At 41.4% G+C, this 23,078-nt stretch overlaps 1 protein-coding gene across 2 annotated transcripts in view; it reads right to left on the reverse strand.

The window, feature by feature from the left end:
- Positions 1 to 23,078, reverse strand: part of SYNPR (synaptoporin) — a gene marked incomplete at both ends in the record, with an annotated part of 288,034 nt that overhangs the window by 19,332 nt on the left and 245,624 nt on the right. For both annotated transcript variants that reach the window (XM_082847366.1, XM_082847367.1), the window contains one exon: positions 21,306 to 21,504. In XM_082847366.1, coding sequence (XP_082703492.1) covers positions 21,306 to 21,504 — 199 coding nt within the window. The remainder of the gene's footprint in view (positions 1 to 21,305; positions 21,505 to 23,078) is intronic.

Raw genomic sequence — 23,078 nt, forward strand, 5'->3', positions numbered from 1 at the left:
GGAAGTGTCAGTTGGATTCAAGCAAAAGATAATGAGATAGATTTAATGGAGTTTAGTGAGGGATTTGATTTAGAGGTGGAGAGAAGGTGTCATAGTAAGTATCCAGGTTTCTGGCCGGGAAGATGGGAAGTCCATTTACTGGGTACCCAACTGTGAGAATCTATGATTCCAGCATATTTCACAATAGCAAATTCTACCAGCTCAGTATGTTGGCTTGGTAGACCTGCCCTGCTGAACTCAGTAAGTTTTGGGGTATGGGCGGGTCAGGCTCTTGGATGGTCATTTAATCAAGATACAGGTTTGGGATCTGTTTACCCCATTAAAATTACATGAAAAAAAGTACTACCGGGCTTCCCCGGTGGCGCAGTGGTTGAGAGTCCGCCTGCCGATGCAGGGGGTGTGGGTTCATGCCCCGGTCTGGGAGGATCCCACATGCCGCGGAGCAGCTGGGCCTGTGAGCCATGGCCGCTGAGCCTGCGCATCTGGAGCCTGTGCTCCGCAATGGGAGAGGCCACAACATTGAGAGGCCCGTGTGCCGCAAAAAAAAAAAAAGTACTACCATATTTCTAAATGTTCTCTTTGAATAGGGATGATTCAGGAAAACCTCTCATTTATTCATTTTAAAATCTTTTAGATGGGAGGCCTTCTGATGGTCAGTTCTATTACCTTAAGTTCTTAAGAGTTCTCTTTGAGAGCCCTTTTCTTGTTTATCCCTAAAATATGGGAGTCTGTGAGGTCATAACTTCCCTTTTCACTCCCCTCTCTCCACACTCCCATCCACAGTCATGACCTCCTCTGAATTTCAGATCCGCATCCCCTTTCTTTGCTACTAGCCGCATATGGATGTCCTACACTCCTTCAATTTAATTTGTTGGAAAAAGAAGTCCGTCTCTTTCCTGAACCTACTTCTCCATCTGCAGGTATCAGCTGGGGTGAAGGCAAAATCTCCTGTCACACGGGGAAGCCTTCCTAATCTCCTTCCTACCCCTGCCTTCCTGTGGGATAGTGTCGGGTGGTGGCGGCCAGCCCAGGCCCTGGATCAGACAGATGTGGTTTCACTCCTGGCTCAGCCATTCACCAGCCATATTACTGACCCTGGACCTCTCTTGAAATGGGGATTAAAACATTTAGCTCACAGGGTTTCTGTGAGCTTTAAACGAGTCATGCATGGGAAGCCCTTGGTTTCCCGCCTGGTGCTCAAGAAAGAGATGATGTTATGTTTCAGCTCTTATTGCTTCCTCTTCAGACTGCTGCAATTGTCTGCTCTTCAGCCCCCCATCTCTAGTACCAGCATGTTATTTAATTGTTAATATAAACTTTTAAAAAACACAGGTTTGCTAATACCCTTCTCTGGCTGAAAACTTCCAACTGCATAGATAAGTGCATTAGAATTCATCGTGCCTTGGGAGTATTTTTTGGGGGGGCAGGGGAGGAAGAAGGGTCAGAGATCTTTTATAGAATTAAATCTATGCTCCATAATTAGGCTCATCCCACCTCTAATAACCTCAGGTCGTACTAATCCCCCACTTTTAAATACACTCACCGTCACTCACACATACCTACACTCACACATACACACTCCTTTCTGCTCTCTTCTGTCTGGCCCCTCACTCCACTTCTCTCCTCATAGAGGATGCTTCCCACCATATTTACCCATGGAAGCCAACCTATGTTCCCCTCTTTGACCTCTGCTCCTCAAAAAAAACTTCCCAAGTTTTTCCAGTTGAAATAAATCCCTTGTTCGTTCTTTCTTCCTCATTGCTTTTCCCTCATTTGCTTTCCCCTTATTATAGCCCTTGGCAGAGTGAATCAAAGAACTCTAAAGCTAGGACTCTATATTTCAGCTTTCTCAGAACCTAGCACAATGTTTTGCACATAACGATTTCCCAATAACTGTTTGTTGAATTCAATTAGAATGATTTCAGTTTCTGAGAGCTAAATGTAAACATCCAGACAGCATTTAAGCATTGCGTTTCCCCAGCCACCTGCTGCTCCCTGGTTCACAGTTTACCTTACAACTGAGTGTGAGAATCCTATTTGCATAGCCATCTGTCTTACACATTGCCAACAGGCCCGGATTTACCCAGTCTTTGCATCACTACACCTTATGTTTAGTTCTCCCCACCAGTGAGCCTTTTGGGTGAGATTTGCCACCTGACAGTTTAGACCAGAGATCAAAAACCAGTTCATCCAGTTTGACTCTCTAAAAAACGGTATTGATTAGGGGCAGAGTGAATGTGCAAACGGGTCCCGGGTTTCTGAGGCACACCTCTGTCCTGGTCAATATGTTTACCGATGATTGGGAAGAAGACTTAGCTAACATGTTTTCTATGCATGGGATACTGTGGTCTGGCCAGACATACTGTTAAGCAGAATGATAGCACAGTTTTAAGAAAATCAGACAGGTGCTTTTCGAAACCTGGAAAGTCATTCCAACTGAGAATTCCCTTCCTAACTCTGGGTGAGAGATATGGCCAAGAACTTTCCAAAATTAGCACCGATTCCCTTATCTTTATACAAATTACCATCTGGTGTTTGTTTCACGTACTCACAGAAAGCCAACTGGAATAGAGTATATCAACTACCAGTAACATTTTATTCTGAAAGGTCCACCTGATATCAAACTGATGTACAAAGTTGTGAAATCTCTAAATCTATACAAGGGTGATGGCCTCTGTTGATTTTGTGTCAAGGAGAATCTTTTTAATCTAGTGTAGGAAGAGGCAGTGCATTACAGGCTCAGTTGGGGATTTCTCTAATGCAGTAGTGTGTCAGATGGACTACAGAGTAAAGGAAGTCATTTTACCTAAAGTTAAAGATAGTAACTTTATTGTCCCTAATATTTACTCAGATATTATGACACTCTGGATCATAATAAAGTAGGTGTTTATTTTCACAATCACTGTCCTAAAAATTATAAACAATTGGTTCTTATTGAAAAAGAGTTTAGTACAAAAGCAACATAAGAAGTTAACTTGAAGCCTTCTTTCAAAGCCTAGGCTTTGAGAAATCACAAACCAAACTCATCATTTGCCTTTACTCTTTAGCAAGTTTCTACATAAGATCTTCCTGACCCCCCAACAAAGAATGCCTGCGGCTGAAGATAACTTTACCTACCCAGAAAGCAGGAGGCCCAGACCTTCTGTCAGATTTCCATGGGATTGATGATTCAATTTCCTTTGAGTAAACTGACCGCAGAGTCTGTTTGAACATTGTTTCTTCTCTAAAGCTTTTCCCCCGCAATCCTAGCCAAGGTTAACCTTGCCCTTCTGTCTGTAACCACAGTACGGCAGAAACCCCAACTGTAGCTTGGAGCCGTGAAAACCAAATCTGGGAAAGGTTACTTTTTAAATTTTATTTATTTATTTATTTTGCGGTATGCAGTCCTCTCACTGCTGCGGCCTCTCCCGTTGCGGAGCAGAGGCTCCGGACACGCAGGCTCAGCGGCCATGGCTCACGGGCCCAACCGCTCCGCGGCATGTGGGATCTTCCCGGACCGGGGCACGAACCCATGTCCCCTGCATTGGCAGGCGGGCTCCCAACCACTGCGCCACCAGGGAAGCCCAGGTTACTTTAAAAAAAAAAAAATTTATTTTATATTGGAGTATAGTTGATTTACAATGTTGTGTTAGTTTCAGGTGTAGAGCAAAGTGATTCAGTTATACATATACATACATCTTGTTCAGTTTCTTTTCCCATATAGGTTATTACAAACTATTGAGTAGAGTTCCCTGTGCTATACAGTACGTCCTTGTTGATTATCTATTTTATATTTAGTAGTGTGTATCTGCTAATCTCAACCTCCTAAATTATCCCTCCTCCACACCGGGAAAGGTTACTTTTATTTACAATCTCTAACTGGTTCCCATGCAGGGAGGACCCCTTGGTGACTGAGCAAGGCTAATGGGTTTGGGGATGCAAGCTGAGAGAGAGCTGCATGTTGGTGATAAAAAAGGGGAGCAGGGGCATCATGAAAGAAGCACCTTCTGGAAGGCTGGAGAGGCTGGTGGGGGTAAGTTCAAGAAGCGGAAGAGACAGGTGCTGGCCTCAGAGCACCTGCCAGAGGGTTGGCATGAAATGGGGGCCTGGGATGAAGACCCAGCCTCTGACAAAGTTTTACTTATTTATTGACATTAACTTTTTGTTGTGTGACATGCAGTGTAAACTTCTCCAGCAACTCATGCCGTCTTCCATAGTCGAATCCCTCACGAATCCCTCACGAATCCCTCACGTGTGTGGTGGTGGATTCTGTGAAGCATCAGCGCCTGCTTCCTGCTGGGTTCAGTAATGTGTGGGCTGTAGAAGGGTTTCACCTGTCGCCCTGCCTCAGCTATTTGAAAGTGCTCACTTCCATTCTCAAAAGTGTATCTGTTTGGAGGATAACTTACAAGGTCACACAAAATAGCTCTCTTATCTGACCATACTCTGAAGACCAGACACCTTTTATCCCCGAATTGCCTGTTTACTGATCTCCATTTCTGAGATCATGGGCTCTCTCAGGGATAGGATACTGTCTTCATTAATTCATTCAACACTATGTATGGAGTTCTGGGTTACATGTGTCAGGTACTGGGACACAATGAAAGATAAGTGGTTTCTGTACTCAAAAATCTTACAGTATGATGAGGGAGACGGATATATCTGACATATAACCAAACAATTACAAACCAGACAGAGCTCACCACAGGGCTCCTCTACCTCGGCACCACTGACATTTTGGACCAGATAATTCTTTATTGTATTAGGGTGTCCTGTGCACCCTAGGATGTCTACAGCATCCTGGGCCTCTACCACTAGATGCCAGTAGCACGCCCTCCAGTAGTGACAACCAAGAATGTCTCCAAACATTACTGGATTTCATACTCCCTTTAGTCCCCCCACCCCCAGGCCCCGCCATTGAGAACCACTCATTCCATTAAGGTTAGTCCCGAGGCATCCTGGGAGGAGCACCTAACTCAGACTTGAGCACAGTCTTATTAATTCTTCATGTTCAACACCTAGTCAATCCTCAGTAAGTACTTGATAAGCGAATGGAATGCATAATAGCATACTACCCTTCAGGAGTCTTAGAATGAAGTCTAGTAAGTTAGGGGGGTGTTTAAGTATGAGGCCTCAGGCAGAATTTGGCCAATGAATTTCACTCTGAATCATCGGCACCAACATTGTTCCCAGAAACACCCTATGTTGCCCCAGAGGGACTGGATGCCTAAATGTCACAGTGCAGATTTTCTAGCAGTTATTTTTCTGTTAATAAATACTGACTGTCAAGCACATGGGCAAATATCAGCTGCATTAAATGCTAACTAGTCATTATAAAGCCACATAAATATTTTAGATTTCATCAGCCACAGCATGGAAAGAAAAGAACCCAGATTCTAAGAGGGAAAAAAAAAAAAAAAAAGCCCTGACATTCAACTAATGGCTTTACCTACTGATGCAACCCACCTGGTAGCTTGAGACCTAGTGCATCTTGGAAGTAAATGTTCTTTGCAAAATACAGCTAAATCTGTCCCAACTTTGGTTGAGGCATTTGTCCCCAAGTCAGATATTGTTTCAATGTAAATGAGGATAAAAAAAATTCACAGTACAACCCACATATTCCTTTCACACAGCCTCTGCCCTGAACCAGACTGACATGAGGAATGGGACAGCGGGGCTGATTGGCAAGACAAGCTTGATCCACATGTTGGCCTATCCTCATGGATTTGGACGTGCTGAACAATAACGGAGTTTTCCAGAACAAGCTATGTGACTCTGGGCAAGTGACAACTTCTCTGGGTAAGACAGAGGGTGTAGAAAGCAGTGATTTCAAAGCTGCTCACAGCACTCAAGATTATATTTATAGTTTTACATCCTTAAAGATTAATGGAATTGAGGGGTTCACAGCATTAATTTTGACTTTGGGGGTGGGGAAGAAATGTCAAACAAAAGCCAGCCTGTCAATAGTCCTGACATCCCTCCTTAATAATGTAATGTCAAAACTACAATAAGGTATCACCTCACACTGGTCAGAATGGCCATCACCAAAAAGTCTACAAACAATAAATGTGGGAGAGGGCATGGAGAAAAGGGAACCCTCCTACACTGTTGGTGGGAATGTAAATTGGTACAACCACTATGGAGAACAGTATGGATGTTCCTTAAAAAAACTAAACATAGAAGTACCATATGATCCAGCAATCCCACTCCTGGGCATATATCCAGAGAAAACCATACTTTGAAAAATACATGCGCCTCAATGTTCATTGCAGCACTATTTACAACAGCCAAGACATGGAAGCAACCTAAATGTCCATCGACAGAGGCATGGATAAAGAAGATGTGGTACATATTGGCCAACCCTATAATATATATATATATATATATATATATATATATATATATATGTATACACACACACACACACACACACACACATATATACATACATACACACAACGGAGTATTACTCACTCATAAAAAAGAAAGAAATAATGCCATTTGCACTAACATGGATGGACTTAGAGATTATCATACTAAGTGAGGTAAGTTAGACAGAGAAAGACAAATATCATATGATATCACTTATATGTAGAATCTAAAAAAATGATACAAATGAACTTATTTACAAAACAGAAACAGACTCACAGACTTCGAAAACAAATTTATGGTAACCAAAGGGGAAACATGATGGGGGGGAGGGATAAATTAGGAGTTTGGGATTAACATATACACACTACTATATATAAAATAGATAATCCACAAGGACCTATTGTATAGCACAGGGAACTCTACTCAGTATTGTGTAATAACCTATATGGGAAAAGAATCTGGGAACGAATGGATATATGTATATGTATAACTAAATCACTTTGCTGTACATCTGAAACTAACACAATATTGTAAATCAACTCTACTCCAAGATAAAATAAAAATTAAATTTAAAAAAATAGTGTGATGTGACATCTGATGAAACCTCACAGAACAGAGTTCTGAGGTTGGCAGCCACAGAGAATGAATGGGCGTGATGACTTACTTGCTCAGTCTGAGCTAGCTCCCAGCTCTCCCCTAGCTGGTATGGAGTTGACCATTATAGCACCCATGGACCGGAACATGATCCAGCTGGTAGCCCTGGTCTTAAGGTTATTAAATCTCTGGGAATTCTCTGAAACCTCTTCTTTCTCCCAAGATAAATATTCCCAGCGACTGCACGGAGACCCACTGATGTTATTTAGAAGTTGCAATTAATAATATTTCCCCCCTGGAGGAATTAGTTGTCCCCCTGATCGCCAAATCATTTCTTTGCTGACTCCCCAGAGATTCATGTTATTTGTAGCACTGTCAAAGCACACACAAAACTGGGCAGAAGAGCTGCTTCTTTGTTTTAATGTTGCTGCTAAGCTTAAAAAAAAAAAATCTTCTCCCTCCTTTAATTCCTTCAGGAAACATCTCATTCTCAGTATTTATTAAAAATGGGGAAGCAGTCCTAGGAGGCTTTTGGAGGTCTAAGTTCATAAGGTGAATATGCATAAAGGCAGCAGAATATCAAATTTTTATAATTACACCCTTTCATGCACACAGTTCCTGGAGTGAAATTGGCTTTGATTTAGGCTGATTTAATATAGCCTTTCTAATTTAAATCTATCCCTTCACTTCTACTTAGCTGTTCTAGATGGGAAAAATGGGTTCCTATTTCTCACTTTAGCAAACCAATAAGAATTCTGTATGTCTAAACAAGAGTGCTGGGATAGCATTTAATATCTGACCTCTTCCCCTAACTCAAGAGCTACAGGGAAGGAAAGTATTTCTGTTTTGGAGAGATAAACTATTAAATGAGAGGGCAAATGAGGATGGAGAGAGACAGGCTTAGGTGACGGTGCCTCACATAATGCTTTACTCAGAGTCAGCAGGCACTAATCTTTGTTGCAAGAACAATGCCTAAGACAGGAGCAAAGTCTGAATAATCTCAGAGCAATGAGGCAGTTAAGAGCACATACAAAGCATACATAGTTAGAAATGGAATTTTGATGGAAAGGAAGGCCTGTTAGAGTAATTTGGTTCAGTAGGTAGAAAAAAACCGACTGGAAAGACTTTGAGTTGAATTACAATGGAAAAAGCCATCTGTTCTGCTAACCCAGCACCTATGGTAGCATGGAGAACTCTCACATAGATGTATGATTGCCTTAAACAGACAGACAAGTGGATGTAGGGGTCGGAATTCTAGTTAAAGGACCACGTACACACACATTGGAGCTTGGAGTTCATTCTATTAATAAGCGCTTAGTGAATTCCTGCTTTGACCCAGTTAGTGCTGGTTCTTCAGAGATAACAAACTCAGTCCTACCTTCAAGAAGCTCTTTTTCCAGCATAGGAAACTGACACACAAGCAGACAACTGAAAATGTGGCACTGTCCTGGGATCAGAGATGTGGACAGGGTCACCCTGTCCAGCCAGGAAAATTTTTTCTTCCAGGGAATTTCACTTGTTTCAAAGAAATAAGTTGACTTAACTTCCACTCACCCCAGCAATCCATTCATATATATTCTGTCATCAAATTACTTTCTATCAGCAAGAGTATAAAGTCTTGGTGAATTAGCTTTCTTTTATTAGGCATGATAGAAAAGATGTTTCTTTTATTTTACAAGCACTTGGCAAAGAGCTGCATTTTGAAGATAGAATATTACCAGATCTCGACTTCTTTGTGGAGAAAATTCATACCTGAGTCTTTAAGAGAATCGCTCTTATTCAAGAGTAATTCTTTAGTTTTCTGATTACATATTTCCCAAAGAATCTCTCACAAGCACAAAGCAGATAGGCGTCAGTAACCATTGGCTGAAAGGATGCTTCAGGAGTTTATAAATTTGAATTTGCCTCGATGAAGTACAATTATAAATACCTCTTTTAAATGAACAGTATGAATTAAGGCCAAATTTTACATTTCAGAGAGGAACAAAGATGACAGGGATGCTAATGTACTATATTTTGATTCCATTTCCCCCTTACAAAATGCCTAATCAGAACAAAGTACACGACAGAGATACCTTAAGATACCTTGGTTGGGCAGACTCCTTGTACATTGTAGCATGCTTGCTGCAGGCGGAATCTGAGAAGAGCTAGGGCCCAACATTTTGAAACGGCAAGCTCAGTGTCTCCTGAGCTGAGGGACTGTCTTCATAACAATGATGCTTATTTCGATTTCTGGGATTCTGTTGCTTGAGTGCCAATGGATACCTCCAATATCTAGAGACCCAGATCTTGACAGTGCGTATTCTATATTTCTGGCAGTTCTTCCTGTGTCTCTCTTGGAATACACATTGGCTGTGTGCAGCCAGTGCTAACCACAGTTCCTGGCATACAACAGGAACTCTCAACAAATGCGTGCTGAAGGAATGCACACAACAGACCCTATCCTTGATGACCAGCTGGGAAGGTCATTCGTTTCACTTTCATACTGACTTTAGGGAACTATAGCTGTGTTAGAAATAGCCCTTGCCCTTCAGATATTTGATGTTTAGTCATGGAATCTGACAAAACAACATCTAACTCAAGTACAAAGCAGTACTTGTACAAAGAAAGATTTCCACACAGAGGTATGGAAGTTTGAGGAGGGAGAACTCAGATATCTTCTGGAGGAAGGATGTGGACGATGAGGAAATACTGCAGGGAGCAGATAGCGTTTGAGCTGGGTCTTTGAGGATGAGTCAGATTTTGATAGGCTGAGATACGGTAGGAGATGAGAACCTTCCAGGTGGCAAGTGCTCAGTAATTATGCAGAAGTAGGCCTGTAAACAGCATGTTTAGGGAATGGTGAGTCATCCAGTTTGGTGAAAACTTGGGATATAGGGAATGGTAGGACATGGCTTTGAAGAGTAGGTGAAGGGTCATGGCTTAGGAGGGCCTTGAAGGCTGGAGTGAGGAGAGGTGAGCCAGAGATGGACCATGGCATAAACGCAGCTGTGTTTGGACTGATGGCTGGAAGAATGCAAGACAGGAGGTGGGGGACCACTTCATTGAGAGTCTCCACAAATATGACCTAACACGAATCAATTCTCCCCTTTCCAGAGCCCCTCCCCCTGACCGTTCCCTATAAACTTTGCCAATCCTCCAGGCCTGGGGGTTTCATAAAGCTCAGAATGGGGTTTTCAGCAGCCAGATCTTCCAATCAGGGACACGAATCCCATATAGTTTGGTCTTGGTTTTTTCAATCCTGAATCAACAATTTCTAGAACAAGTGAAAAAAAAAAGGGAAGGAAGGCTGTGGGATATAGCTTAATTGGGGGTTTGAAAGAAGCCACCAGATTTATGCAGAAGCTCATGGGAGGCCGATGGCAGCCGGGCAGGGCTGGACACAGATGCCCTGGTCCTGCTGCGCCCCGGCCATCTGAGGGCTTGCCACACACAGAGCTGCAGGCCTGAGAGACACCCCAGCATGAAACTTATAAAGCACTTCCTTATTTTAAAACAGCATCACATGCAACTTCTGTATGTTTGTTTTCTTCTTCTGTTTGTGGCCAGAGGAGGAGTTAATGATCTTGAATTTCACTTACTGAGCCTCAGTGAGAGGGGAGATTGCCAAAGCTAAAGGTATGCAGAGCCCACCTCTGGGGCCAGGTGTACGCTGCCATGCAGGTTAATGCCTGTCTTGAGGATTCTCCCTTGTAATTAAAGCCTGAACTTCTGCATACTTAAACATGGCTTGAATTGAATTTTTGATGTCCCCTTAGTATCCCAAGTTTAAAAGCAAATGTTTCAGTGGAAGCCTCCTTAGAGCAAGTGGTTTTATTTTTTCTCCCTCAGAAGAAAATATTCTCTGTGCAGATCGTTTTTGGAAGAGCTCTTCTCCAACAGTGTAAGACTGAAGGGTCTATGGTAGAATCAAAATCTGGAATCCAAATTTTTCATTCAGATCAGAGGTAATTTGTTAGGGATATATTTTATATGAACTTAAAAAAATAGAAACTTCTATAAAAATCAAGAGAACAATCAATTTCTGAGTTTTTAATCCTAAAGAAATGATTTAAAATATATGTCAAGATTGAAGCACAAGGCTGATCATCACAGCATTGCTGAAGAGAGAGAAAAATTCAAAACCACGCAAAATTCAAAATCCAACAACGAGAGGCTGGTTAAATAGTTCATATTATCTCGTGATAATGGAATATTATGCAGCCATTACAAGTGGAAAGAACTAGAGTTAAATAATAATGAATATTGAAGTACTGCCAGAGTTATTCTATCTTATTCTTTCTTGGTCCTATGAATAAATAAACTGTTTTTAAGCATCTACCATGTGCTTAGCACCTAACCATCATATTAGACATTTGTTATTTAATCCTAGCAAATATCTTTTGACGTATGGGTTCTTATAACGTTTTTTTATAGAGGAGGCAGAAATTATGTATAGGTCAAGATTATTTCATTTGGCAAGTATGAGAAACCCTAAACTAGCAAGCACAAAGGGAAACTCAGTAACTTACAAAAATGGATAGTCTAGAGTGTGTCTGGCTTCAGGTATGGCTAAATCCAGGTGCTCCTTTTTGTTTTTGGTCAAGTCACTCTGTCTCTCTCTACCTTTCTTTCGCTCCATATCTAGGATCTGCTTATCTCTGCTCAGCTTTATTCTTTTCACAGATTCCTTCCACATTGTGGGCAGTGTGACCACTATCAACTAAACTCACATCTTCCTAGCCTCACAATTCCAGAGGAAGAACTTCACTCCATAGATAAATCCCAGAGGAGACTCTGACTGCCTGGCTTGAGTCACCTGACCATTTTATGTTATTGGGTGAGGCACCATGACTGATAGTTCAGCAGGACTATATGAGTCTACGAAGGAAGGTGGCAGGCCAAGAGAAATGTCTACTATTATATTATTTCCCCCTATATTCTTGCTCAAGCCATTCCCCTAGTCAAAAAGCCCTCCCCTCCATCCAGCTGGTCTCTACTCTTTGTCAAGTCTCACAGACTCCATAAACCTTCTTTGACCACTCAAGCCAATAAACGGCACTTGCGGTTTCCCATTGATTCCTACATGATGTCTCTATCACCAGCACTAGTAAAACACACTTCTCTTGTGCTTTTATCATGATGTGTCTTTGTCCTGCCTTATTGACTTGACTGTCAGTTGCAGCACAGTGAGGGTTTGTATATTTCATGCCACTGCAGGCCCCGTATGTCTTGCACATAGGGGATGCTGAATAGGCTGATAGACATTCTTAGATTTCATTTTCATACTTCCAGATAAAAATGGGGTGGCAGCAGAGTACCATGATGAAGAGTGTGTCTCTGAAGCCTCACTCTCTGTGCATCACAGTACAAGTTACTTAACCTCTGTAAATCTGATCCAGCATCTGTAAAATGGGCACAATAATACCCACCTTAAAGATGTTCGGAGAATTAAATGAGGTAACTACTGTCTAATTTAATTTCTGGCTTGTGGAAAGTGCTTGAGAGTAAACGGCAGCTCAAACAGTGGCATTTTAGCCTTCTTTTCCTTAGCCTCAACTGCAATTTTTCTAAGTTCTTTTTCCATTGTAATAATTTCCTTTTTTTTTTTTTTTTTTGGTCTTGTAATTTCTAGGTTGTCAATATCTACATACTTTTCTGCCTACAGGGGTGTGGCTAGTCAGTTCGGTAGTGGGCCCACAAAGCTATAAATAAAAGTCACTGCAATTCAGGCTTAGGTGTTCTTGAGGCAGTATATGAATCAATTAGATCTTTCTTAGACATTTCAGAATAACTTAGAGACAGATTCCAAGTTGCAGGTTTCAGATAACTAGGTGTTTGAGTGAAGGGGAGATCACAGCTTGGCCAAGCTCTCAGGTATTTTCAATTAACCATGTCCCTCATAAGGAATCCAAGCCAGTTTTACCTTGAGTCACATTCTCTTCTGTTCCCTGGGCAAGGTTTGAAGCTCTCCCTTGCATGGCTCTGTGGCTTTGATTAGAGTCCTGCTAATAAGCAATGGAAATGAAGATGCCCAGCTGGGAGAAAGAGCCGCAAAAAATCCAAGCTCTGGACTTCGTGCCAATTATTTGAAAGTTTAATGAACCGTGGGTATTAGCGCAAGACATTACTGAACTGCTGAAAGCCCCAGTGAATCCAAGCTGCATGTGTGAGTGTCTGCTTGTTCTGGAATCAAAGAAATAAACTTAGCAAAGAGTAAGGATATTTTTGCCACCATGGGGGCGGGGTGAGGTGGGCGATACTTCATCACTTTCAAAATATGATAGGAGGAGGGTAAAAGTCTGAATCTAGTTTCTCAGTTGGATGCCCCCAAACAATCACATGTTCCACGTTTCTACCTGTTACACCACTTTGCTCTTCACACTCTGCTATTTTCAGACTTGCCAACTGACAAGGGATTCAAGCTCCTGTTCTCTGGAGCCTAGCTTATTTAATGGAACTGGGTTCTTTCCCCTCTTTCCTAAAGTATGAGATCTGAGTGCCAGGATGGGGGTGGGAGAGCTGAAGGGAGGGGAACTGAGCGATGGGGACAGAGTGACCCCATCTTAGGGCTGACTGCATCTGTCTCTAATGACAACAGCTTATACTGAATTCGGAAGCTCTAAAAAACAACAAAAATCATATATGAGTGTTTGATGTCAACAGTGCAACAAGAAGCCTTCCAAAGCATCTCTCAAGACGAGAGTCAGAGAAGTTAGTATTTATCCACTTTGTTTTTCAGCCAATCAGTCCACTGAAATGTAATAAACTCTAGCTGCATGGACAGCGCAGTATGGACGCCAGACTACGTGATGGAAAATAATGGCTTGCATTCATGAGCACTTGCTCCTGTTCTAATTGCTTTGTGTGCAATAACTCATTTAATCGATCGACGACTTTACGGGTTGGGAACCATCGTTATCTCTATTTCACAGGTGAAGAAACACAAGTACAGAGAGGTTCTATAACCCGTCCAAAGTCACACAGGTGACAGACAGTGGTGCTGAGATTTGGACACAAGCAGTATGGGTACAGAGCCTGAATTCTTAACCACTGTCTTCCCATGACAGATTTAGCCTTCAAGGGTAATAGGAATAAAGCAGGGAACTTGAGGCCAGCAGCTAGGTCTTACTCTGCAGTGTGTCCTTGGTGCCTAGCACAGGGCCTGGGACCCAGCAGGACTTAGACAGCCTTGATCATTACTCTTGAATCCAAGGAAGAGCTTTGTCTTGTAATCAAAAAGGAAACACATTTGGGGCTTTGCCAAATTTCCACTAGGTTCTGGTTTTTCTAATTGAATGATGAGTTCCCTGGAATGAGAGGAAATCTGACAAAAATGGATGGAGTCTGGACAAACACTCTCTGCTAGCCCTCGGAAGGCACTGGCTCCAACACAGGACAGGAAGAGCTCTGGGCCCCTGAAGAATCACACTAATTCCATAAGCAGTTCACTGCTTTTATTAAGGCTACCGGACTACAGCTCATCTCTTTGTTTAACTAGTTAATTGGAGAAATGTGGTACCAAATACGGTGGGGATTAACGCTCCTCTAAACTGTAATTAAGAATCTGCTAATCATACGAAAGCTGGAAAAGAGCTGAGGATGTAAAATCTGATCAAACGTGTAGACGTTGTGCTGTGGGAACATTTAAAGCGGATCAATTTATTTGCCTTCATCTGTGGTGCCGATTCTGGAACGATGTATTTGCTGATGCAAAATATATAGTAGTTTAGATTAACAGTTCATGGTAAGGTTAGGTCCATGCCCTTTTTTTTTTTTAAACATCTTTATTGGAGTATAATTGCTTTACAATGGTGTGCTAGTTGCTGCTGTATAACAAAGTGAATTAGCTATACATATACATATATCCCCATAACCCCTCCCTCTTGCGTCTCCCTCCCACCCTCCCTATCCCACCCCTCTAGGTGGTCACAAAGCACCGAGCTGATCTCCCTGTGCTAAGCGGCTGCTTCCCACTAGCTATCTATTTTACGTTTGGTAGTGTACATATGTCCATGCCACTCTCTCACAGCTTACCCTTCCCCCTCCCCGTGTCCTCAATTCCATTCTCTACATCTGCGTTTTTATTCCTGTCCTGCCACTAGGTTCTTCAGAAACTTTTTTTTTTTTTTAGATTCCATATATATGTGTTAGCATACGGTATTTGTTTTTCTCTTTCTGACTTACTTCACTCTGTATGACAGACTCTAGGTCCATCCACCTCACTACAAAAAACTCAATTTCGTTTCTTTTTAGGTCCATGCCCCCCTTTTGTACTGCCAACACTTCTTGGTTCAAAGAGTGAGGAAGTGGAAACTACAGACACACACACACACGCACGCACACACACACACCCCACAAGCCAGAATGTCAGATTCTGACAGGTGTGCCTACCCCTAACAAGATACACATTTGGGAGGCTTCAAATGATGGTATTCTTTTTTTGCACCAAATACATTATACTTGGGGCAGAATTTCAAAATAATCTCCTCCGTTTAATCTCCTCCGTTTATCCTCTCATCATCCACTACGTGCTGTGGAGTTGTCTTTACTATTAGCCCAGCCCACCTGGGGAGGGAGTGCCTTGGCTTCCGGGTGGAGGTTCACTTCCTCCGCCAGGTAGGTGACCAAAGTCCATCTACATAACCTCTAGCAGGTCATTTGTAGGAGAGTCATAATTACTAAATAATTTTCCTCACCAGGCTGGATGCTTTTAGTTCACCCATATACACACATTGCTTGGCCTGTTGAAGATACAATTTAAGTGAAATACACTTAGACATGAAGTATAACTAACATGAGGAGAGAAGAGAGAAGAAAGAGGGAAGAAAGAGAAGAAAAGAGGGAAAAAGGGTGAAGAAAGGGAGGAGAGAGAAGAGGAGAGGCGAGAGAGGGGCTTCTCAGCAATTTCTGAATAGCTCAGAGACTGCAATTCTGATTTCCATCTCTAATGACAGCCAAGAAAGATGCAGTTGAGAGTAGGAACACGCATTGGATTCTCTGAGCATCCAGCTCTGTGCCTGCCTCCTATTCTCCTCTCCGTGATGGCCTCGGCCCCTATTTGACAATGGGGAGCCTTATTTTGTTAGGGGGTTAAAAATCCACCTTCCAATCACCTCATAGAGCGGGGTTCCAGAAACAGAAAGGTTAACTGGAAGGCTCAACCTAGCAATTGTGATCTTAGAAGGAGTCCTGAGTCGAGCTTGATCGTGTGGGACTTGGCAGCGGGTGGGGGGGCGAGGGAAGAAAGGGCCTGGGCTAAGGGGACTGGAGGAGAGTAGAACTGTGAGGGCTGCAGGCAATGAAAGGAAGGTGCCTGCAATTCCTCTTTAGGGGGCTAAGGTACTACCTAGTAACGGGCAGGAGAAAAATTAACATGAGGATAACGACAGGGCTACAATTAGATACCATTAATCCATCACTGGCTGGCGTGCCTCTCCCTGTGCAAAGCTCTTTGTAGGCATTAACTCTTCCTTTTCTTACAGCAGCCTTGTGACATGTGTATTATTATTAGCTTCATTCTATAGATAAAGTCGTAGGCTTCCAACTGTTAAATAACAGGTCATACAGGGGGATTAAAATCCAGGACCCCAAAGTTTAGCCACTACCCTCAAGACCACTGGCCTAAGAGTCTGAGTCCTTGTTCTGCCATTAACTTCTCTGACCACAGGCAAGGTCCCTAATCTCCCAGGGATTCATTTTCCCATGCCTGGTGCTTGATAAAGAGGAGTCACAGTGAATCTGTAGAATGAGGCTGACTGTAATCGCTCCACGTCTCTCTCAGGATTGTTTTGAGGCTGGATGGGGAATATGAAAATATTAGGAATGCATCGGCATAAAACAAATGTGAGCCATGGTACCACCGCATGACCGCAACGGTTGTAAACACTTCTGGTCCCATAAACTGCCTCTGGTCAACCTGATCTCCTTTACGGGAAAAGGAGAGCTTCAACAACACAGCCCCTTCCTTTCCCACAAAATCTTAAAGTGAATATTGATTCTACTTGACATTTAGAGTAGTTACTTTAAACCAAATCTCTCCTGAGAAGGATTCACCAAAATGTGGGATGGTGTTTATTAGATACTCATTCTGAGAGCACTTTGTCAGCTCTGTAAGATAAGTTATTTTTTTTAAACTACTTTACATTAATATTAAAAAAAAAACACCCTAAAGCCTCACATCGTCACTATTTGACATGAGATCTGAAAATGGTTCAGAACATCCTGTCTCAGAAATCTAGGCAGGAGATTTGGCTTTAAAACTGGACTCTAAGGAACATGACAGAATGATATAACCAGAGGTGACATTTCAATTCCACAATCATGAACCATTCAGGTGGCCAATTCTGCTTTCTGAGAAAGATATTTATTCATCTGTACAAGAAGGCACTCACTGTGGTGACGTACAGTAGCTGGCTGAGTTTTTGGCCTGATTTTCTCACTATTGTGTCATTCAGCATCATTAACAATTATGTTACTTCTAAAGACATGCAGATTCTCATTTTCACTTAAAGGTGGGCAATCTTGTCAAGCATATTCAGTAGAGAAAGATACCTTAAAAAATAGCCATTGATCATAGCCATTGGCTCCAGTCTGCCTGAAATTGCTCACGACTGCTTACAAATACATAGTAATCAGTCCTGGTAATCTCTGATTTATAACAGCCATTGATCTTGGGCACGTTTAAAGCCTGTTTTCTATCACTGACATCCTTTATGTGCAACAGAGATAAACAGCAGAACCCTCTAGTTATCCTAGCATCATAGATTCACGGCAGCCATTCTATAACTCCAAATGGATTCTGAAGGCAAATTTTAAAAAACCCTCTATGACAGTCAAAGAAGCAGAGAAGTCTAGAGGTTCTAGGGTTTGGTTTCTCTAAATCCTGAGCAAGAAAATAACAGGAGCTGTCCAGGTGTATAAACCAATTTGTCCTACCCACCTATGCCCCTCCAAATTTGTAGCACATTGCCTATCAGGATTTTGGACCCTCTTGCATGGTAGTTATGAATTTGGGCCCTGGATTTGGAGAGACCTGGGTTCAAACTCTACCCTCTGACTATTAGTAATGTGACCTGGGAGAGTTAATTGGGTAACTTCGAGCCTCCCTTTCCTCACCTATAAAAGTGTATAACAATACAAGCTACAGTTGTTGTGAGTATTAAATCAACTCTACACAGAGTAAGAAACTCTATCAATACCAGCCGGTATTATTGTTGTTACTATTATCAACACCATCACCATCCTCATCACTTTCCTCCACACTGATCTTATCTGTGCATGATGTATCCTGTCATGTCCTAGAGGATTACAGAGAATCCCGAACTACAGAATAAAGGGGAAAAAAAATCCCTAAACAAACAAAGCAACAATAACAAAAGAATAGTTAGTGACAGGAACAGAGAGAACAAGTAATGATCAGTAGCCATCTTTCTGAATAAATAGGCTTGGCTTTAAAAAAGTACAATTACTGTTAGTTTAGTATTTGAAGGTTTTCTTAGGTATGAACCACATTCTTGAGATCCTGCTCACACTGTGGACTGGCCTTAACCTACTAACTCAGTTAAGGGTGGGTACCATAGCCCACCCCTCCCTCCCCAGTCACGGCCCCACTGTGGTGGGATTAGAACTGGAAAGGCTTGTCATTTGCAGGTGCAATGGCATCATACTGATCCTCTACATTCATTCTGTCTCTGTGACTCTTAGGATTCGGGCTCGCTTTTAAATTAACTTTTATCTGCTAAGTAATGAGCACATCAGTTTTTTAATATCACTGAGGTCTCACCTAGGAGCCTTTCCCTTTTTATTACTAGAATTAACTCCCCGCTCCTCCCCTTCTTCCACGATGTAATAAAACAAAACCTACCCAGTGTAGTAAACAATCCAGGATTTCATTATATCCTGCTTGATGGGGAAGACTATTTATACAGAGATGAAATAGCATGGCCTCACAAGATTACTTCTTATGAGGAGAATGTAGTTTTATATAACAAAATAGAGCTTTTCCCACTTTATAGGCAAACTAACTGAGTCAGTTTCTTCTCTCTGGAAGTCAGAGTATTTCCTCAGACTTTAGAATTCTATGAGAGTGTCTGCATGTATCCAGGAATGCATGCATACATGTCAGTTTTATAGTATACACACACACACACACACACACACACACACACACACACGTATCTCAACCTCTTTGATGTATCTACCTACACGTCATGCGAGGGTTAACCCCAAGGTAGGTGACACTGTTAAAGATCTTTTAAAATCATTAAGACCAGTAGCTCCAATTTGGGAGGGAAAATAAAAAAAAAGACATCTGTCCAAAGGTTCAAGTTCTGCTGATTGACTCTTCTTTTTCCACAATAACCTACTGAAGTGCTATAAAACAGATCTTTCCCCAGTCCCTTCAAACTTAATCATGACGTTTTACAAATAAGGGTTTCTCCCAGCTACCCTTCAAAACATGTTGATTTTAAGTTTCTGGTCTCTATAATATATAGATTAGACTAGAGATCTGTAAAATTTATTTCACTCACGTACTCCCTAAAAGAATTTGTAAAAACTGTGTGCCTATTCGTATAAAGTTGACATATAATTTTGTTTTTATTAAAAGTCTAAACAGTTGCAAGAGTGTAATGTTGGGCATAAGTATTGATATTTAAAAATATATCCCATTGTATCAATTTTTAGATGAATTCAATGGAATTGTTATTTGATACTCTCTATTACCCATTTAAAAATTATTAAACAAATTCCTCATTAACAGTCAGAAACTTTACATGTTCTTTTTGTTCTCCTTGAACTTGTATTTCCATTATACTTCCCCCACCGAATCATAGCCTCATATAACATTTTTTTATACTGGAAAGCATTTTATCGATCACCCTGTTACATTTCTTTGCAACAAAAATATGTATATAAATTAAAATTACTCTTTGATTACCCATGACCCTAATGCTTTAAGTATCAAAAATTTTTCTTTTGAGCTGGGTAATCATTAAAAATGTTATTAATGCACAATTGTCCAAAACAACATAAAGATATTATAAATGTTAATAATTATTAAATTTTAAAAGTAAAATTTTTATTAGAAATGTATGGGACTGTTTTTTCTTCAATTAGCTGATGTACTTTTGAGGGAAAAATATTACTTACTTCTAACATGGGACTTGATTCAGCATAAATTCTATTTCCATTTCTCGTTGTACAGATGTGTTGAGAAGGTTTGCTCACAGAAATGAGTAGATGAGAATGGATGGGGTTTTGTTATAGTGATGCCATTAATTTCTCTGAATTCCTTCTGAGTAATATGTCCCAGACCACAGAGTGATCTGTCATCAAAAGTTACTTTTTAATGATCTATCAGCTGACATAGATTAGGAATTTCTATTTTATTGAAAGGAAAAAATTGGAAACCTCCTTAGATGCAAAAGGATACATTACCCAGCCATTTGAATAACTCACTTTTGTCAATACCAACACCGATATTTCAAATGGTCCTTTTTTTTAGTGCCTCCAAGGCTTCGCAACCTAGCAATATCCCGTGTGTGGGGATGGAAAAGAAGGATGCTTTTAATTTATAAAAGGGGAATAGGTGATTAAGAAAGAAGCATTAACATATTTTCAGAAGCAGGGCATTCTCAGTAAGATAAGTTTTAGGCAAATGTACATGAGAAAGCTGAAAATTTTTAAATGTATTTCGTTAAAGTTATCCACGCTTATGTACCCCTCTGAGAGTTGTGTTCCCCTAGGTGTCTGTGTGTCCCTATTTGGACAGGCTGAGCTAGACTGGTTTCACCCAGGTGAGTCCTTGAATCATTGTGTAAGGAAAAGAAAGTGGGGGCGGGTTGGTGGTGGAAAGAGATAAGATAGAGACAGAGACAGAGACAGAGACATAGACACAGAGAGAGAGAGAGAGAGAGAGAGAGAGAGAAAGGGAGATTCAGAGACAGAGAACTCCATCTTCAAACTAAACCATTCTATGACCAGTCTATCATATACCAAAGGAATAACACATTTCAATAAGTACAAGTCACACTGTCTAAACAACCAGTGAGAAAAAATGGTCGACTAACTCCATAATACTGGAATTATAAATAAATCTGCCGCAAGCCTCACTACTCTTTCCTTGATCTCATGAGATTTCCAAGCATTTATTGCAGAGGAGTTTCTAGCAACTCTTACAATAGGTCTCCAGCGAAGGGGCACAAAAGAATGACAGGCATCATGTTTTCGTTTTAGATCTAAGAGATTTGGATGAAAAAGAATGTGATTGCCTTTCAAATACATGCCCTGAGGGCTCAGGTAACTCCAAAGCCTTTAAGCACTGGAAAAAAGCAATTAGAAAGGACAGAAAAAGTTATTTCATAAAGCAAACCACTTACTATGAGTGGACCCCGGTTGTTTTCTCGATACTTGTTCTGGAAGAAAATGTAAACGACAGTGGCGGCCAAGGAGTAGAGGAAGGCAAAGACAGCCACGGTGACGAAGAACTCTGCCGAAGATGAGGAGTCGCCAATCAGGGCCACCTTCTGCCGTTCCTTCCCCTCACAGGTGGGCACCTCAAACGTCACCTGGTGTAACCTAAAGTACCAGAGATACCAGAGAGGAGAATCGTTAAAATGCTCTGGAGAGAAAACTCGATGCCATAAGTGAGATGTGATTTGAGACCTTCATGGCATGCCTCTGTGACAAATTCATTAGAGAAATTACAGAGACTGTAGCTGGACTCGTGGAAGCAGATACTGCAGTTAAACATCATTCCATTAGGTTTCACAGTAGCTAGTCACTTTAGAGAGCGGGGAGGAGGGAAGGGGAAAGTGATCCTGAAATGATGATGGGTTAGACTATGACATCCTCCCCCTTAAGTTCTCCAGTGGTTTCTCATTATACTTGGACTCACACCCTAAATCCTAAGCGTGACCCACCAGGTTCTGGCTTACGGTCTTTTCACTGACTGTTCCCTTTCCCTCAATCACTCTGTCTCCTGACATTGCCCATGGCTGGTTCCTTCGTGGCATTCAGGTGACAGCTCAAAATGTCATCTCCTGGGAAAGCCTTTTCCTGACTATTAATCTAAAATAGTTCTTTTCCCTTAGACATTTCTATCACATCTCCCTGTTCAATGTCATTCATAGCGCCCATCACCAACCACACTTCCTTGGTAACGTATTTAATTACTTTTTTTTTTTTTTCTTTCTCCACTTGATTTGGGATCTTGACTTTCTTCTTCTCTGTAAATCCTGAATGCCTGGCACTTGTTAGACACTCAGTAAACAGGACTTGGATAAGTGAACAAACATTCTTGATTCTGTAAGATGATTGATACGCCCTAGTTTGAGTGAACTTTGAGAACTTCTATTTTAGAGAATAAGTTCTGTCAGGACAGCATCCAGGCCCAATATATTACTTAATAGAGAAAAACAAGATTTTGGAGGGCAGTACATTCTGCTCAATAAATGACACCTAAGGAAGATGTGTTATATCTAGTACATGGCTCATGCTGTGAACTGGGTGGTGATCTGTAATTCAATGTAGGAGCCAAAATTCTGCTTCTTCAGAAATGACTAAATTATTCCTTGAGTATTAGGGAGGCACTTGGAAATAGACATGAATGAGGCTTAGTGATATCAGTAAAGGAACACCTGGAAAATTATTTACAGAACCAACAATGATGATAAAACCATTGACGAACACGATAAATTCCCAACTTATGCTTAAGAAGTATTTCTCTTACTAAGCAAAACTTGATTCCTTTAAAATATATTTTTTTGTGTACATTCTCTTACAATTCGGATAATGACAAAATGATAAAATAGTAATACTAATAGCAACTAACATACTGGAGCATTTATGTGCTAGATATTTTTTTTTTGTTTGTTTTTGTTTTTTATTTGGTACGCGGGCCTCTCACTGTTGTGGCCTCTCCCGTTGTGGAGCACAGGCTCCAGACACGCAGGCTCAGCGGCCATGGCTCACGGGCCCAGCCGCTCTGCGGCATGTGGGATCTTCCCGGACCGGGGCACGAACCCGTGTCCCCTGCATCGGCAGGTGGACTCTCAACCACTGTGCCACCAGGGAAGCCCTAGATATTGTGTTTTATATGTACTGTTTCATTTAATGCTCACAGCAGCCCTATGATGTAGGCATTTTATTGC

This window comes from Leucopleurus acutus, assembly GCF_964270905.1.
Source record: "Leucopleurus acutus genome assembly, chromosome: 10".
Lineage (NCBI taxonomy): Eukaryota > Metazoa > Chordata > Mammalia > Artiodactyla > Delphinidae > Leucopleurus > Leucopleurus acutus.